At 39.7% G+C, this 18,020-nt stretch overlaps 1 protein-coding gene across 4 annotated transcripts in view; it reads right to left on the bottom strand.

The window, feature by feature from the left end:
- Positions 1-18,020, bottom strand: part of SIPA1 (signal-induced proliferation-associated 1) — a 92,465-nt gene that overhangs the window by 19,412 nt on the left and 55,033 nt on the right. For all 4 annotated transcript variants that reach the window (XM_075837406.1, XM_075837408.1, XM_075837407.1 and 1 more), the window contains exons 7-11: positions 12,797-13,594; positions 9,940-10,214; positions 9,690-9,857; positions 7,690-7,756; positions 7,364-7,475 (exon numbers count right to left, since the gene is read on the bottom strand). In XM_075837406.1, coding sequence (XP_075693521.1) covers positions 7,364-7,475; positions 7,690-7,756; positions 9,690-9,857; positions 9,940-10,214; positions 12,797-13,594 — 1,420 coding nt within the window. The remainder of the gene's footprint in view (positions 1-7,363; positions 7,476-7,689; positions 7,757-9,689; positions 9,858-9,939; positions 10,215-12,796; positions 13,595-18,020) is intronic.

Genomic DNA, 18,020 nt, shown 5'->3' with positions numbered 1-18,020 from the left:
ATGCGCAGTGCAAAGTTTGGCGGGATTCAGGGAAATTAAAAAAATCCCGGATGGTGGTTTTTTTTACACTACAGAAGGTAAATAAAAACACGGTTGACAAGCCTGATGCCCAGGCCTGATCTCTCTGCCAACTCATTTTTTACATACAGTGAAGGAAATAAGTATTTGATCCCTTGCTGATTTTGTAAGTTTGCCCACTGTCAAAGACACGAACAGTCTAGAATTTTTAGGCTAGGTTAATTTTACCAGTGAGAGATAGATTATATTAAAAAAAAATAAAAATATCACATTGTCAAAATTATATATATTTATTTGCATTATGCACAGAGAAATAAGTATTTGATCCCTTTGGCAAACAAGACTTAATACTTGGTGGCAAAACCCTTGTTGGCAAGCACAGCAGTCAGACATTTTTAGTAGTTGATGATGAGGTCTGCACACATGTTAGATGGAATTTTGGCCCACTCCTCTTTGCAGATCATCTGTAAATCATTAAGATTTCGAGGCTGTCGCTTGGCAACTCGGATCTTCAGCTCCCTCCATAAGTTTTCGATGGGATTAAGGTCTGGAGACTGGCTAGGCCACTCCATGACCTTAATGTGCTTCTTTTTGAGCCACTCCTTTGTTGCCTTGGCTGTATGTTTCGGGTAATTGTCGTGCTGGAAGACCTAGCCACGAGCCATTTTTAATGTCCTGGTGGAGGGAAGGAGGTTGTCACTCAGGATTTGACGGTACATGGCTCCATCCATTCTCCCATTGATGCGGTGAAGTAGTCATGTGCCCTTAGCAGAGAAACACCCCCAAAACATAATGTTTCCACCTCCATGCTTGACAGTGGGGATGGTGTTCTTTGGGTCATAGGCAGCATTTCTCTTCCTCCAAAAACGGCGAGTTGAGTTAATTCCAAAGAGCTCAATTTTAGTCTCATCTGACCACAGCACCTTCTCCCAATCACTCTCAGAATCATCCAGATGTTCATTTGCAAACTTCAGACGGGCCTGTACATGTGCCTTCTTGAGCAGGGGGACCTTGCGGGCACTGCAGGATTTTAATCCATTACGGCGTAATGTGTTACCAATGGTTTTCTTGGTGACTGTGGTCCCAGCTGCCTTGAGATCATTAACAAGTTCCCCCCCTGTAGTTTTCGGCTGAGCTCTCACCTTCCTCAGGATCAAGGATACCCCACGAGGTGAGGTTTTGCATGGAGCCCCAGATCGATGTCGATTGACAGTCATTTTGTATGTCTTCCATTTTCTTACTATTGCACCAACAGTTGTCTCCTTCTCACCCAGCGTCTTACTTATGGTTTTGAAGCCCATTCCAGCCTTGTGCAGGTCTATGATCTTGTCCCTGACATCCTTAGAAAGCTCTTTGGTCTTGCCCATGTTGTAGAGGTTAGAGTCAGACTGATTAATTGAGTCTGTGGACAGGAGTCTTTTATACAGGTGACCATGTAAGACAGCTGTCTTTAATGCGGCACCAAGTTGATTTGGAGCGTGTAACTGGTCTGGAGGAGGCTGAACTCTTAATGGTTGGTAGGGGATCAAATACTTATTTCTCTGTGCACAATGCAAATAAATATATATAATTTTGACAATGTGATTTTCTTTTTTTTTTTTTATATAAACTATCTCTCACCGGTAAAATTAACCTAGCCTAAAAATTCTAGACTGTTCATGTCTTTGACAGTGGGCAAACTTACAAAATCAGCAAGGGATCAAATACTTATTTCCTCCACTGTATGTGAGTGATATACCACTTACAATATAAACATTCCCCCTTCCACTCCTTTATTATTTATACATTTCCCTTTTTTTTTTTCATTCTTCTACCCCCCCCACCCTTTTATATTTGTTTATTCTTCTTAGCTCTACCATAACGATTTATTGTCTACTCAGAAAGTAAGCGCTACTTGGAACGTAATCGGTCATATCTTTTGCCATTTTTTCCTAACTCTTAACATACTGTCGATGTTGTGATAACCGCTGCTCATGTTAACCTGCTTTGCTTTTTGTTTTATTTTTCCTTATGATATTTCTACCGAAAAGACTGTAAACCCAATAAAACATTTTATTGCATAAAAAATGAATCCCAAAACTTTTTATAAATATAATAATGCCAATAAGAAAAAATATGATAATATTGTACCTCTTAAAGATCACCATGAGAATATAATTGTAGGGGACAAAGAGAGGGCTGAGATATTAAACACAAACTATTCCTCCGTTTTTACTGATAAACAACCAGTGGCAGATATTCAGCGGGACAGTAATAAAAGCTCTTCACCCAATATTATTTACTCAACACAGGAGGAAGTACAGCTGCGTCTGAGCAAATAAAATATTGGTAACGCCCCTGCACCAAACAGAATTCATCCACGGGGTAATAAGGGAATAGATCTCAGTAATGGACAGACCATTGTATCTCGTCTTCTTAGACTCTCTTGTAACAGGATCAGTACCACAGGATTGGAGGACGGCTGATGTTGTACCAATATTTAATAAGAATAGGAAGGTGGAACCAAGTAACTACCGTCCAGTAAGTTTGACATCTGTGGTATGCAAAATATTTTAGGGTATTCTAAGAGATGAACTCCAAAAGTATAATCGGAGAATAGTCTAATAACTGATAACCAGCATGGATTCATAAAAAACAGCTTGTGCCTAACTAACAAACTTGGTTTCTATGAGGAGGTAAGTGCAAATCTGGAGGTTGGTCATGCGACTGATGTGATATATTTAGATTTTGCAAAAGCATTTGATACTGTTCCGCACAATAAATTTGTTCTAAAGCTACAGACGCAGGGACTTAGGAACCATGTTTGCAAGTGGGTAAAGAATTGTTTAAGGGATAGAAAACAAAGAGTCGTTCTAAATGGAACTTAATCAAAATGGGCTGAAGCCAGCAGCGGGGTACCACAAGGATAGGTGTTAGGCCCAATTATTTTTAATCTCTTTATTAATGACCTTGTGGATGGGATTTATAGCAATGTGTCCGTTTTTTCTGACGATACAAAACTTTGTAGTATACCTAAAACTCAGCTTGACTATAAAATATTACAGAAAGACCTAGATAGGCTGGCAGCATGGGCAAAAGCATGGCAGATGAAATTTAATGTAGATAAATGTAAAATAATGCACCCAGGACTCAATAATAGTATTAATGCATAAACAGTAAATGGAATAAAACTGGGGATATTGGAACAAGAGAAGGACCTGGCTATTCTGGTTACAAATAAGCTAAGCAGCAGCACTCAATGTCAAGCAACAGCTGCAAAAGCAAATAGGATTTTAGGGTGTATAAAAAAAAAGAGATAAAGACCTGTGCTTCAAATGTAATATTACCCCTCTATAAATCCCTTGTAAGGCCACATCTTGAATATGGAATTCAGTTTTGGGTTCCACATTGTAAAAAGGACATAGGAGAACTGGAGAGGATTCAAAGGTGGATGACTAGATTATTAAATGGGATGGGAGGTGTCACTTATAATAAAAGGCTAGAGAAATTCGGCATGTTCATCTTGGAAAAAAGATGCCTTAGAAGTGATCTTATTAAGGCTACATTCACACGTGCGTGTCCGATTTGCGTGCGCAAAAACTGACCGTATTTCCTGCATTTCATATCAGTGTGTGTTCCGTGTGGCATCAGTTTTTCACGTCTGTGATTATTCCCTGCAAGCACTTCCTTTTTTATTTTTTTTATTTCTCTGCATTTATTCTGCAACTGATGCGTGAAACACGGACAGCACACGGATGTCGTCCGTGTGCTGTCTGTGTTTTTTACACACCTATAGACTTTAATGGACGACAACGTCTGCAAAAACTGACCGATATAGGACATGAAGTGAGCTTGACGCAACGGACACTCGCTGCGTGAAAAATCACGCATGTCTGAATAGCCCTACTGACTTGCATGAGTCCGTGTGCCATCAGTTATTACAATGGACAGCACACTGGCGCGGAACACGCTCGTCTGAATGAGCCCTAACATGTAATATGTGCGGTCAATACATTTAAGTAGCACATAATCTGTTCTTTCCACGAAGTCTACAAAGGACCAGGGGACATTCATTGCGTGTGGAAGAAAGAGGTTTCAAACATCAATATAGGGAAGGGTTTTTTACAGTTAGTCAGTGGTCAAACTATGGAATGCCCTACCCCAAGAGGTAGTGATAGCTGATACTATGTCAGAATTTAAAAAAGGCTACATGATTATTTACTGACGAATGGCATTTAGGGTTATAATTAATCAAGCAATGAATGACGGGTAATTCATTGAGAAAGGTTGAACTTTATGAACTGTTTCATTTTTCAACCTATGTAATGAATGGCATTGTCATCCATTGTGACAATCTAACCAGTTCACTCCACGGTCCGAAATTAGTTTTGTTTAGCCACCTTTAGTTTTTGGGTTTCTAGCTGAAGTATTATCAAATCCACCAATATATGGCTATTCACATCACTTTTCTGAAGCTTTTTTTGCTTATAAATCACGGGTTTGATGGCTCCTACCATGGAAACAATTCAGTATATGTAAATGTAGACTTTAGAATCATATAATTTACTAAAACTTGATTACCGTCTTCCTTTCTCAATGAACAAAGCCCTAATCATTGTAATATGTGGTTACTCATTGTGTAAGTTGCTTCAGTCTCTAATCATTATTACAAGCATTATAGATATAGGAATATTCTCTATTTTACCTTCCTTTAATAAATTGGTGCCAATAAGCAAAAAAAATAAAAATACTATATCTGAAGCAGGCATCAGCCATATACACACAAAAATTACTCCAGGAGATTATAAACTGAACCTTGCCATTTTTTTTGTTTAGATGTTGTATATACAGATGTGTCCTATTCTTGAATTGTGTTAAGTTATACAATTTGTCATAATACCGATTTAATACAATCTTACCCCATCCAGTAGGATTTTTTTTTTAAGATGGGAGTCTATGGGCGAAGGACGGATGGCATTGGTAAGAGGCATCTGTCACAGTCAGTCAGTAAATAAAATTATACATTGACAGTATACGTTTTTTAAACTTGGTAGTCCATGTGCGACAGATGCCTGACTGAAGCCTCTAATGGATGCCATCCATTGCCAATAGATTCCAATGTTAAAAAAACTATTATTTAAATGTATAATTTTTTTAGTGGATAGCTATGACTTATACGTTTTTTAACATGGGAGTCTGTGGGAGACGGATAACTGAGGACTGACAGCCATCAGAGTCAACCATTCGAGGTATACTTTTTCTTTTACATGTTTGTTTAACATCTCGCGCCATACATCTTGGGTTATATCTGACTAAGCCCCCTTCACATCATGTTTATTACACTAAGTTTGACACATACGCCGGAGAAAGCTGCCGACGTTTACGTTAAAAGTAGGTTGTTACGGATGCACTAACCATAGACTATAATGGCATACGTTAAGGGGTCATGAACTGGGGTCATGAGCATTCATGAATTATCCATTAAACAGTGACATCACCAATAGACTATAACGGTATCCGTTTAACGTGGGCGTCATAAAAAAGCTATGAAAAACTCCATGACATATATGTGAAACGAATAATTGTGACGTATGCAATACAGTGGCATACTTCACGCATAGGCTCTGATGTAAATACAACTGCGCGGTATATTTTTTTACTGAAAAAAAGGTATATCGACATATACCAGCACGAAGACAGCTAAAAGGACACCCTTTTGACCTCCGTCAGGCTAATGAAGCCCTATGTATACGCTTAGCGCTTTAGATGGGAGCTTTTCTGATGTACATCCTAAACGTAGTTAGTGAACATGATGTGAAGGGGGCCATGGAGAGAAAGTAAGGACAGATCTGTAATTTTTATTCATAGACAGTATTAGTCTTTTGTATATAGAAACCTGACCCTCTCCCTAGGATTGTAATATTGTTTAGATTAGGTTACTGAAACGGCAGACTGAATACAGTTCTCCTATGAAAAAAAAAAGCTATCTCTACCATGATGAAAGGGCACATGAAAAGGAAAAATGCCTGACCTTCTATCCAGGGTAGAGAAACTGTTGTAAGATTGGTAATTACAGCAATGTATTTCTTCAGCCACAATAACAAAGCATTCGCCCAATATGATGCACGTTCTAACATGCTTTTTAGCCAAATGTTTAGAGAACATAACAGCAGCAGCATAGAAAATTCTCTTTCTTCTTTATATGAGAATGACGCCGCCAGTCCAGACTCTACGTATTTATAATATTATTCTGTTAACTTGCACATGGTAGCATCTAATGAGGAATGGGTTTCTACGTAGAAGGATTTTGGATTCTTTTTCAGGCCTTTAATTTTAATAATAAAAGCTGTGGGTCAATAAGAAATATTTAATGACATGATAGAACTCATATGAAATAATACTTGGAAAAAGAAGCAATTTGCAAGTTTCCTGGGTACCCAGAGCATGCTTCAATAGAGCCAATCCTGTACTTCAATATCTGAATTGCGTAATATTTTTTATTTTATTCTGATTTTATTTAATTAATCTACTTCTAAAGTAGGAAACAATCACATTTTCTCATTTACATAAATTTACAATTCTGCTCACATACCGATGTGGTAAACCACTGTCTCTGCACAGTCGTATGGATATATCCCGTGTAGTGCTAAATAAGGCTGAAATGTTTTGTCAGTCACTTGACCCCCAACATTTAGTTAGCAATAGTGTTATATGACATAAGACGTATGCCAGATTACATGATCTGTGTAGGACTGGTGCCAAGTTCAATCCCCTTCAGTTTAACTTCTGGAAGCATTCTGTCTATTTTTGTGGCACATGTTCTATGTCATATAACCTTAAAGAGGTTTTGCAAGACAAAATAAAAATTTGCTAAAGGCAGGGAATGTAATAAAATAAACAAAAAAAACATTCACCTGGTATATTCACGGCCACTCCAGCACAGCCACTCCGGTGGTCCCGACTACCTGCCCAGGAGCACAGTAGCCAATCAATAGCCTTATAGGTGGAAGAAGCGGTCACATGTGGATAATCGGTACGTCCTCACTGCAGGTCAGTTGACAAAGACTGGCTGGAGCGGCGAGGAAAATATACAAGGTGAGTAATTTTTCTTCTGTTATCTTATCACATCTCCTGCCTTTAGCACATTTTTATTTTGTCTCGAAAAATCACTTTACAGCCGGGGGTCGCATGACATGTAAATAATAAATGTGTAAGGTTACCTATTTCTTAAATAAAACTAAAAAAGTAAGAAAATATATGAAAATGCCCAAATTATAATATATAATGTACATAATGACAAAGTTCTTTGATGATATACTGCAAATACACATTAAACAATAATGACAGTAATAGAAATAGACTTTACTGTTTTTGGTGTGTTCCTGAGTAGAGGTTGCAGAAGAGAAGCTCTCTTCGTGTACTAGAAAAGTTGAATCAGACATCTCTGCCCGAGGCTCCTCAAAAGTGTCGTCCATCATCTAGGAGATACAAATTTACTGCACTGTTTAGTACAATGACATTGAAGATGTTTTTATAATGAAAATAACTATTCTACATTATCCTGACTGTAGAAATGAACGTTACATAAATCTTTTCACTACTTTTCTCATTAATATATAAATTAGGTTGCAGTTCAACAGAGAATGTTTATGGAAATAGCATCAGACAGTTCTAGCAAGAAATGGATCTCACCACTTCATCTCTTAATGGATCTGGCTGAGGAATAATATCGGGAGGAGCCAAATCAGCTTTGTTGAACCTTAGAAAAGAAAAAATAGTTGTAAATAAAATCTACGTTTTCCACAATATACCTCCACAGGAGGACAATCTCTGTTCTATACAGGCACTAAACCAGTGAGGGCTGAAATGAGATATGAGGATCTTAAAGAGGCTCTGTCACCACATTATAAGTGCCCTATCTCCTACATAATCTGATCGGCGCTGTAATGTAGATAACAGCAGTGGTTTTTATTTTGAAAAACAATAATTTTTGAGTAAGTTATGAGCAATTTTAGATTTATGCTAATTCGTTTCTTAATGACCAACTGGGCGTGTTTTTACTTTTTACCAACTGGGCATTGCACAGAGGAGTCTATGACGCTGACCAATCAGTGACCAATCCGCGTCATACACTTCTCATTGTTCCAGCCCAGCTTCTTTCACTGCACAATCACACTGTGCTGTGGATCATGCTGGGCTGGAACAATGAGAAGTGTAGGACACTGATTAGTCACTGATTGGTCAGCGTCATACACTCCTCTGTACAACTCCCAGTTGGTAAAAAGTAAAAACACGCCCAGTTGGTCATTAAGAAACAAATTAGCATAAATCTAAAATTGCTCATAACTTGCTCAAAAATGATTATTTTGAAAAACAAAAACCACTGCTGTTATCTACATTACAGCGCCGATCAGATTATGTAGGACATAGGGCACGTTTAATGTGATGACAGAGCCTCTTTAAGGCTCTTTGAAACAGGCCAATGATCGGGCAAACGGGCGTTCATATGTTGCTTGTTCCAGATCATTGCCCTGTGTACACAGGGCGATGATCAGCCGATGAACGAGCAAACGTCCATTCATCGGTTGATCACATCGTTAATGCAGCACTAAATATTGTCGTTGTCAGCAGCACATCTCCCTGTGTAAACAGCAAGATGTGTTGCCGGCATGATGAAAATGTATAGGGACGAACAATCGTAGTAACAATCGCTTGTCGCCATACATAACCAATCGTTGCTCCCTGTGCCAATTAACGAGCTGTCTCATTGATCGGTGCTCGTTTTCACAGCCCATATTGGCCGATGTAAAAGGAGTTTTACTCTATACGGTGACCGATTTTATTAACCATGACATCTCGGTTGTTTCCTTAGTGTTCCTACAGTTTTTAAAATGATATTTGCAAGCAAGCAGATCTTACAACAGTAACTCTGCCATATACATTACGTCATTAATTAATGACAACATGTAGCCAATATGAACCTACAAACAGTAATAATGCAGCACAGGGGGGCACTCACGTTTTGAAAATGGAGAATTGAAAAATGAACACCTATAGTTTGAGTGTTGACAAAGTGTTGCCCCAGCATTCATCTAGTCAACGGCCATAAAACATGCCAGCCAGGACTTAGAACTAAAGCAGTGCAGTTGTCTTCACAACGTTGATACTAGTATGTCATATTATTATCAATGAGTTAATCACTAAAGTAATTTGACATATTTTATATTATTCTTTATTTCTGATTTTTCCAGAATCATAAATTATCACTATCCACAAGATAGGTGATATCTTTCTGATCGCTGTGGGCCCCACCACTAGGACGCGAAATGATCACAACATCAGTGGTCCCGAACCCCCTATACCTCCTCACTGCTTGACAGCAGTGAGAAGAACATTAAATAGAGTGGCGGTTGAGCCGCTCTATTCAAAGTCTATGGGAATGATAGAAACAGCGCTCGGCTGATTCCGTCATTCTCATAGACATTGAATGCAGCGGCGGGCGCATGCTTGCCTGCCACTCCGTTCAAGCTCCTCATAACTGTGGGGATTGCAGTGAGTAGAATCTGGAGGTTCTGGACCCCCGTTCTCATGATCGGTGGTGCCAACAGCGATAAAAAAAAAGAGATCACTTATCCTGCAGTTAAGTGATAATTTATGATTCATGGGAAAACCCCTTTAAGACATTGTGTTACCTGAACTCTGTCCTCTCTTCCTGTACAGATAAGGTGCGCAGGATGTTCTTAGTCTCTGGAGCAGTTTCTGCCTTTCTTGCCGTAACATTTTCATCCTCTATGTCACCTTCTGAGCGTCTCATAATTCTTTGTTCTTGCAATGACTTTACATATAGCTCAGAAAAGCTCCTAAGACCAAGTACAGTAAAGGTTAGGACCCATGACACTTGTAAACATGACTTGGCTCTATCTATAATTCTAATTTCCTTACCTGCGGGGCTTCCCTACTTCATCAGGGGGAAGAGTGGTTACTGTCACTTTTTTTGCACGAAGGAAAAGGTTGCGGACATCCTCAGGCCTTAATGAACAGAAAGGTTGACCACATATTGCGACCAGCCTTGCTCCAGGACACAGTCCTACCGTCTCTGCCATGCTGAATCTTTCCACTTCTATCACAAAACCGCCAGAATCTGCATTAAATCCAAGCTGCCCAAGACCATTCCTTAGTAGAGGGATCTCACGAGTTTCACAGCCACCCGACACAACCTACAGAGGTAAATCAATCTGGAATTTATGATGCAGATACAAATAGTAGATTCAATAATTTATCAAATATTAACATTTCATCAATTTGATGCTGCCTATGACTTACATGTCAACCACAGGATTTCTTATGTCCAGTGACATGTTAAATGAGGAATCCCATTATGAAGATATGGATTCCATACTGCTATACGTGATCGCTGGGAGTGCTATTCCAGACCTAAGTTTTAACGGGGCCGTGATTAACACACATATTTTATTTTTAACTGTTATCCTCTGGTTTGCACTAATATTTTAAATCCTATCCTCGCTATTGATAATGGTTTATTTTGGCTCTCACCTTCAAATATTGAATACTGAAAAAATTGTGGAAGCGGAAAGAGGGAAAACCAATAAATGAAGCTATAGATTAAATGTATGATCTTAGGTCGGCTGAAGAACAAATTGTTTCTAATATGAAATATCGCCACCCCATTAGACTCCAAACATGGTTTCGGTAGAGAATAAAAATTTACCATATTGATCTACTGTGCACGTTTAAACTCTATTACATCTTTTAAATCTAGATAGGTTCAAGATTTTGCTCCCATTAATTTAATAATATATCATTATAGTGGTTGGAGCTTTGTTTTTATGATGCAAAGCTCCAAATCCCATGCAAAGACATAGATTTAAACATTAACATACTAGCTGCCACTCTGGGGAATTTAGGTGCCGATTTTTTTTTTATTTCCTCTTGCCAACATCTTTTTGCAGCGCTGTGCAGATATTGTCAACATTAACATGCATATGATTTATATATAGGTCTCAGTAATATAACAGTATTCAGTAAGCTCCATAAGGCTATGTTCACACAGAGTTTTTTGACGCGGAAATCATGTCGCAAAACTCGTCAAAAACGGCCCGAAAATACCTCCCATTGATTTCAATGGGAGGCGGAGGCGTCTTTTTCCCGTGAGCGGTTAAACCGGCTTGCCGGAGAAAGAAGGGACATGCCATATCTTCGGGCGTTTATGCCTCTGACCTCCCATTGACATCAATGGGAGGCAGAGAAAGCGTATTTCGCAGCGTTTTATGCCCGTGGCGCTCAATGGCCGCGGGCGAAAAACCCCGCGAAAATCGGCGTGCAGGGAGAGGAAAATCTGCCTCAAACTTCCAAATGGAATTTTGAGGCAGAAATTTCGCTTGCAAAAAAGTCTGTGTGAACCTAGCCTAACTCTTCCTAGTGGCTCCTGAAGGCAGCCAGAAAAGTTTTATTTACCACTATGTCTGGGGATTTAGAGCTCTTCGGAGCTGATACAAGGGATTTGGAGCTCTGCATAAGAAAAACACAGCTTCAACCCTCTAAAACTATATTACGTGATTAATAAGCACAGAATTTCACTTTCCCTCCCATACAAATAATAAACACTAATCAATAAATTATATGTACCCCAAAATGGTTCTATTAAAAAGAAAAACGGATGACTAACATAACGGACACTTACAGGTGCAATTAAAAATCCCATTGATTTCAATGTGATTTTTTAATGGATCCGGTTTTATCTTTATTTTGATCCCAAAACGGATCATAGTAATGGATTATACAAAGCAAGTGTGAAGCTACAGAAAAGTTAGGATTGATTACTGCTGCACTTTTAAAATTGATTTGATTCAACAATACATTCCTCTAACAATGACTATCCCGTGTAATAATCGGCTTACTTCCTGAAATGTATTTCCTGTTTTTATTATACAAATTTCCTGATTTCTACATTTCTAAATGAGTTGTTTCCTAGAAAAAAACATGCTGATGCTTTCCGATAGTGAACATACAGCACAGTAAAGATACAGTATACATGCAGCAAATGAATACATAGCTGACTCTAGTATTGATTCCAAAGACTATGACATGTAACATAGAACTATGCATGTTTTATCATGAAATTGTGACTAAATGTCATCTCAAAATACCAATTGTGCATTCAGAGCAGGCGCTTTTTCACCGGAATTTAGTAAAATAAATTTATAATATACCATAAGAGAAAGGGATTGAACGTGTGATCTGAGCAGTGTCAAGTCCTTCTTAGCCCTCAGCTCAGTACCACTGAGACATGAAGTTACAGTACCGACCATTTTATAGGTACAAGCTGCCTGACAAAACCATTTAAAGGGCTATTCTGTTTTTAGCAATCAAAGCTGGTTGATTATATAATGAAAAGTTCTGCAATTTTCTAATGGACTTTCTGTATTAATTCCCCATATTTTTTAAGATATTCTCTTGTAGTCATTGAATGAGAAACATAAATCGGGTGCATGGCTATTTACACCTACAGTACAGTTATCATGCATGGATGCTGTATGTGTCATTCAAACAGGACTGATGAGGATAAAAAGTGTCAGAATGGGCCCATTGTAGGCTTACATGTTAGGGATCCACAACACAGATCCATAATACAGTCACACTAGACACAATGTGCTTGAATTGCTTAGAACTATTTCGGCCTATAAAGTTTTAAACAGTGTTATATTCTGTCCCTAAAATACATAAAAGCTCCTACAGAACCATTGATTTTATTTCAATGTTTTTCCTTCCATAAACTTACCTGCAGCCTCTTAACAATATGGTTGACTTCATTTTCCACCTCTGTCTCGTTGCTTGCAATTGGGCAAAGTGATAATCGTCCTGCCCGACCATAGTAAAGGTCCAATCCCCCTTTAGTAGAGTAAGTCCAGCCAAGAACATCCCTGCATGAGCAGTGAAAGCTGACTGCTCCTTCGTGCTCCTTTTTTGGGTCAACTAACACCAGAATCTCAGAAGATATCCCCAGCATGTAAATACTTTCTAGAATGGAGACACTCACAGCTTTAACTGTCCATACCAAAGCACCAGAGCTATGAAGTTCTGGAGGAACACTGTATGCCCAACGAGTTCCTTTTCCCCCTTTGTCTCCAGTGCCAGTGCTACCTGCTCGATCCTTTTTCTTGGAAAGACTTAAAATGGCTAATTTAGAGGAGAATGAATCCAGAGTAGTGGTAGTAACATGATCTCGAGCCAAGTCCTTTAAGTATTCTTCCCTGGTTCTTGTTGCCATTGCTAGAAATTTACCGCCACGTTCAGCCGCATTCTCCCCATTTACAGATTTGGAAAGCAAAAAGTCTCTTAATTCAGGAGCACGTCGGAATAGAGTAGGAGGAAGAGGAGGCCCAAAGGGTGGAGTGTCTGCTGTGCGGGTTACAGCAACACTATAGCTGGTATGAGTAGAACAGGGATTTTGAGCATGAACAACAATAAAGACATGTTGGAAATGGGAGCGAATAGTCTGTGGTGTAAAGGGGAGGGCACCAGGCTCTTGAAAGACAATCGTCACAATGTCATTACCAATATGCCTCTTCCGAAGTAACTGCAAAAACAGAAAATAAGATTACTTTCTAAATGAAAAGTAATACCGTTACATTTCTTTAATTCAGCATTCAAAAGTCCGAAAAATGTGATAGTCCCGCACTAATTTAGGAAACAGAACTACAAGATGATCTGTAACAATATTTCTATTCTCTCTTCAGATATTATATATCCAAAGTACAAATTGCTTGAAACGCGGTAGGAATCTAAAAAATATTGTGGCTGCAATGTGGCTCAGGAGCTACCAGAAGTTGAATATTACCGCAGCTCTTGAATTCCCAACCCCAAGACAAATAAAAGTCCAAGAAGTGCCTACAGCCCCATATTCACATTTGTCCTGATAAAACAGATGTATTACAGATCACTTCTGCCTGCGGGAACTCTCCAGCGCTGATTTTGTGACGAAAAATGGCGCAGGAATGGACACGAATATTCAAACGGCTGCTGATTAACTGCTGAAATCTGTGTCGTTTTTGTGAAATAGAGAACAGTGCAGGACCCTTGAGTACATGAATATATTATATTATAGTGGCACTACTGTATATCTGACACAGCTGTATGGGCATTGCTGTAGCAGTAACTACTCTGCTGGTCTCTGCTATCTAATTATATTATGGGCACTGCTATGTGGTTGTTACATAGCTATAGGTTACAATATTTCCAGTATGTTACAATATTATGTGTGGTGCATGCAATTGTATGGCCAGGGCTGCCATTTAGGCAGCACAGGTGGACTCCTGTTAGGGGCCGCCGTGACCACTGGAGATGTAGCCATAAAGGTCACAGTGGTCACAATTGCAACTGGCCCCATAGCCAAGGGGGCCCGTGGCCCCCGCACTACATTTGTTAAAATTTACTATAGTAACTTGGGCCTATGTAATAAACTACACGTGCTCCTGTTACTATAGTAACCGTATACTTACCCTCTTCGTTCCCAGCGCAGCGTTGGTTCCCAATGTCTTTGACGTCACAACACGACGCTGGATGGCGTCAGGACATTCACTGTGCCCGGAGCCGACGAAGAGGAGGGTAAGTATAACGTTACTGTCTGCGGGGGTCCTGTATCTAAGCCTACTTTATGGCAGGCTTCGATACAGGGTCCAACAGACAGTATCACACATGGGCATTGTATCTAAGCCTACCACATGGTAGGCTTAGATACAGGGCCCCAGAAGACAGTAATGTTATACTGTATAAGATTACTGTCTACTGGGCCCTGTATCTAAGCCTACCACATGGTGAGCTTAGATACATTGCCCATGTGTGATCCTGTCTGATGGGCCCTGTATCTAAGCCTACCACATAGTGTATAAGATTGTGACATCAGCTAAGGAAACTGAAACCAGAGCTAAACCCTTATATCCCATGATGCAGAGCTTTTATTTAATGCTCTAGCAGATCAGCATAACCCATCTGGTCGCAGAATCTCCTGCTGCAATCTCTCCCGAGCATATAGTATCTAAATACATATTCTTCAAGGCAAGAGTAAAGACAGACTAGTGCTTAGAGCTGCCATCACTGGATCCCTGAATCATGCCTATATGTATGTATATATATATATATATATATATATAATGTATATACACTCACACACATATATATGTGTGTGTGTGTATATGTGTATATATATATATATATATATATATGTATATATATATATATATATATATATATATATAGGTAGTATAGTAGGTAGAAAAAAAGCAGCACTTCAAAGAAAATAAAGCGAACGGTGCTATGCGAGCTTGACCATATTCCGAATGGTCCTTTAAATACACAAACAACAAACTGATTGCAGCACTCAAGAAGTAATTGCAAAAAAAGATGTGGTTTATTGACCCATGTCAAATGCTACGTTTCAGTCCTCTCCACAGGACACCTTTGTTTTTCAATTACTTCTTGAGTGCTGCCATCATTTCGTAGTTTGTATATATCTATATATATATATATTTATTTTATTTTTTCTAAATGAACTATGTGACCTGACTGACAATCAGGTCACTCACAGGGGAAGGGGGACACACACTATTGTACTTAATTGTATCCGCATCCTTAGGACACAGATACAATTGAAAGCTCTGGCGAGGCAAGGAAACATCAGTTCCCCGCCTCGCCATTTGGTCCTTTCCTTGAGATGCAGACGGCGCTATAACGTCATCACGCCGCCTGTGTCATTCTGCTTGAGCAGGACCGGTCAAAAGAGCCTATACTAGCGCTCTGTTCCAGGACTCCGGCTCTGGGGAAGCACCTGACACCACTGACCATTTATGGACAGTGATCTCAGGAGGAGAGTAGAGGAGTCCTAGGCAGGGCACTAGTAGAGCTCCTTCTCCTATATGGACAGTGATGTCATTGGCTTCCCCAGAGTCCCAGAGCAGAGACTATACTAGCGCTCTGCTCTGGGACTCTGGCTCTGGAAAAAACCCTGACATTACTGTCCATATATAGACAGTGATGTCAGGAGCTGAGCTGGAGTCCCAGGCAGAGCGCTAGTAGCGCTCTACTCGGGACTCTGGCTCTGGGGTTACCCCTGACATCACTGTCTATATATGGTTATATATGTTAGTGACTGCCTCTATTTCTTGATCTTGCACTCCTCCCATAATCCGGGGGTGATTTTAATTAGTTTAATGCTGGTTTCTATCATCCCCAAGGCTTAGTCCCATTCTGGGTGTAAGTGAAGCGTGGGGACCCACCTTATAGAGGATGCCTTGTCGTGGCAGGTGGGCTCACACAATTTGATCAATATGTGCGCTAAGAACCTCACTATTGTAAGTAGATTCAGCAGTAATGCATATTAATTTATTGATAGTGCTTAGGTGCCATTGGTGTTCACAGAGTGCTGTCACCATTTTCTTGTGTACTGTATTGTTTTGCAGTCACAGGCGTGCTTGCACATGTATACATGTTTTGTTTCATTTTGCTGGAATGTGCTGATCAAACACTCTTGTCTCTTATATCTCTCTCTCTATATATATATATGTATATATAGACATACACATATATACATACATACATACATACATACATACATACATACATACATACATACATACATACATACATACATACATACATACATACAGTGAAGGAAATAAGTATTTGATCCCTTGCTGATTTTGTAAGTTTGCCCACTGTCCAAGACATGAACAGTCTAGAATTTTTAGGCTAGGTTAATTTTACCAGTGAGATAGATTATATAAAAAAAAAGAAAAAGAAAATCACATTGTCAAAATTATATATATTTATTTGCATTGTGCACAGAGAAATAAGTATTTGATCCCTTTGGCAAACAAGACTTAATACTTGGTGGCAAAACCCTTGTTGGCAAGCACAGCAGTCAGACATTTTTTGTAGTTGATGATGAGGTTTGCACACATGTTAGATGGAATTTTGGCCCACTCCTCTTTGCAGATCATCTGTAAAACATTAAGATTTCGAGGCTGTCGCTTGGCAACTCGGATCTTCAGCTCCCTCCATAAGTTTTCAATGGGATTAAGGTCTGGAGACTAGCTAGGCCACTCCATGACCTTAATGTGCTTCTTTTTGAGCCACTCCTTTGTTGCCTTGGCTGTATGTTTCGGGTCATTGTCGTGCTGGAAGACCCAGCCATGAGCCATTTTTAATGTCCTGGTGGAGGGAAGGAGGTTGTCACTCAGGATTTGACGGTACATGGCACCATCCATTCTCCCATTGATGCGCTGAAGTAGTCCTGTGCCCTTAGCAGAGAAACACCCCCAAAACATAATGTTTCCACCTCCATGCTTGACAGTGGGAACAGTGTTCTTTGGGTCATAGGCAGCATTTCTCTTCCTCCAAACACGGCGAGTAGAGTTAATGCCAAAGAGCTCAATTTTAGTCTCATCTGACCACAGCACCTTCTCCCAATCACTCTCAGAATCATCCAGATATTCATTTGCAAACTTCAGACGGGCCTGTACATGTGCCTTCTTGAGCAGGGGGACCTTGCGGGCACTGCAGGATTTTAATCCATTACGGCGTAATGTGTTACCGATAGTTTTCTTGGGGACTGTGGTCCCAGCTGCCTTGAGATCATTAACAAGTTCCCCCCGTGTAGTTTTCGGCTGAGCTCTCACCTTCCTCAGGATCAAGGATACCCCACGAGGTGAGATTTTGCATGGAGCCCCAGATCGATGTCGATTGACAGTCATTTTGTATGTCTTACATTTTCTTACTATTGCACCAACAGTTGTCTCCTTCTCACCCAGCGTCTTACTTATGGTTTTGTAGCCCATTCCAGCCTTGTGCAGGTCTATGATCTTGTCCCTGACATCCTTAGAAAGCTCTTTGGTTTTGCCCATGTTGTAGAGGTTAGAGTCAGACTGATTAATTGAGTCTGTGGACAGGAGTCTTTTATACAGGTGACCATTTAAAACAGCTGTCTTTACTGCAGGCACCAAGTTGAT

The sequence above is a fragment of the Rhinoderma darwinii genome, chromosome 9, assembly GCF_050947455.1.
Source record: "Rhinoderma darwinii isolate aRhiDar2 chromosome 9, aRhiDar2.hap1, whole genome shotgun sequence".
In the NCBI taxonomy this organism is placed as follows: Eukaryota; Metazoa; Chordata; class Amphibia; order Anura; family Rhinodermatidae; genus Rhinoderma; species Rhinoderma darwinii.
This window is presented reverse-complemented; position numbering and strand designations above follow the sequence as displayed.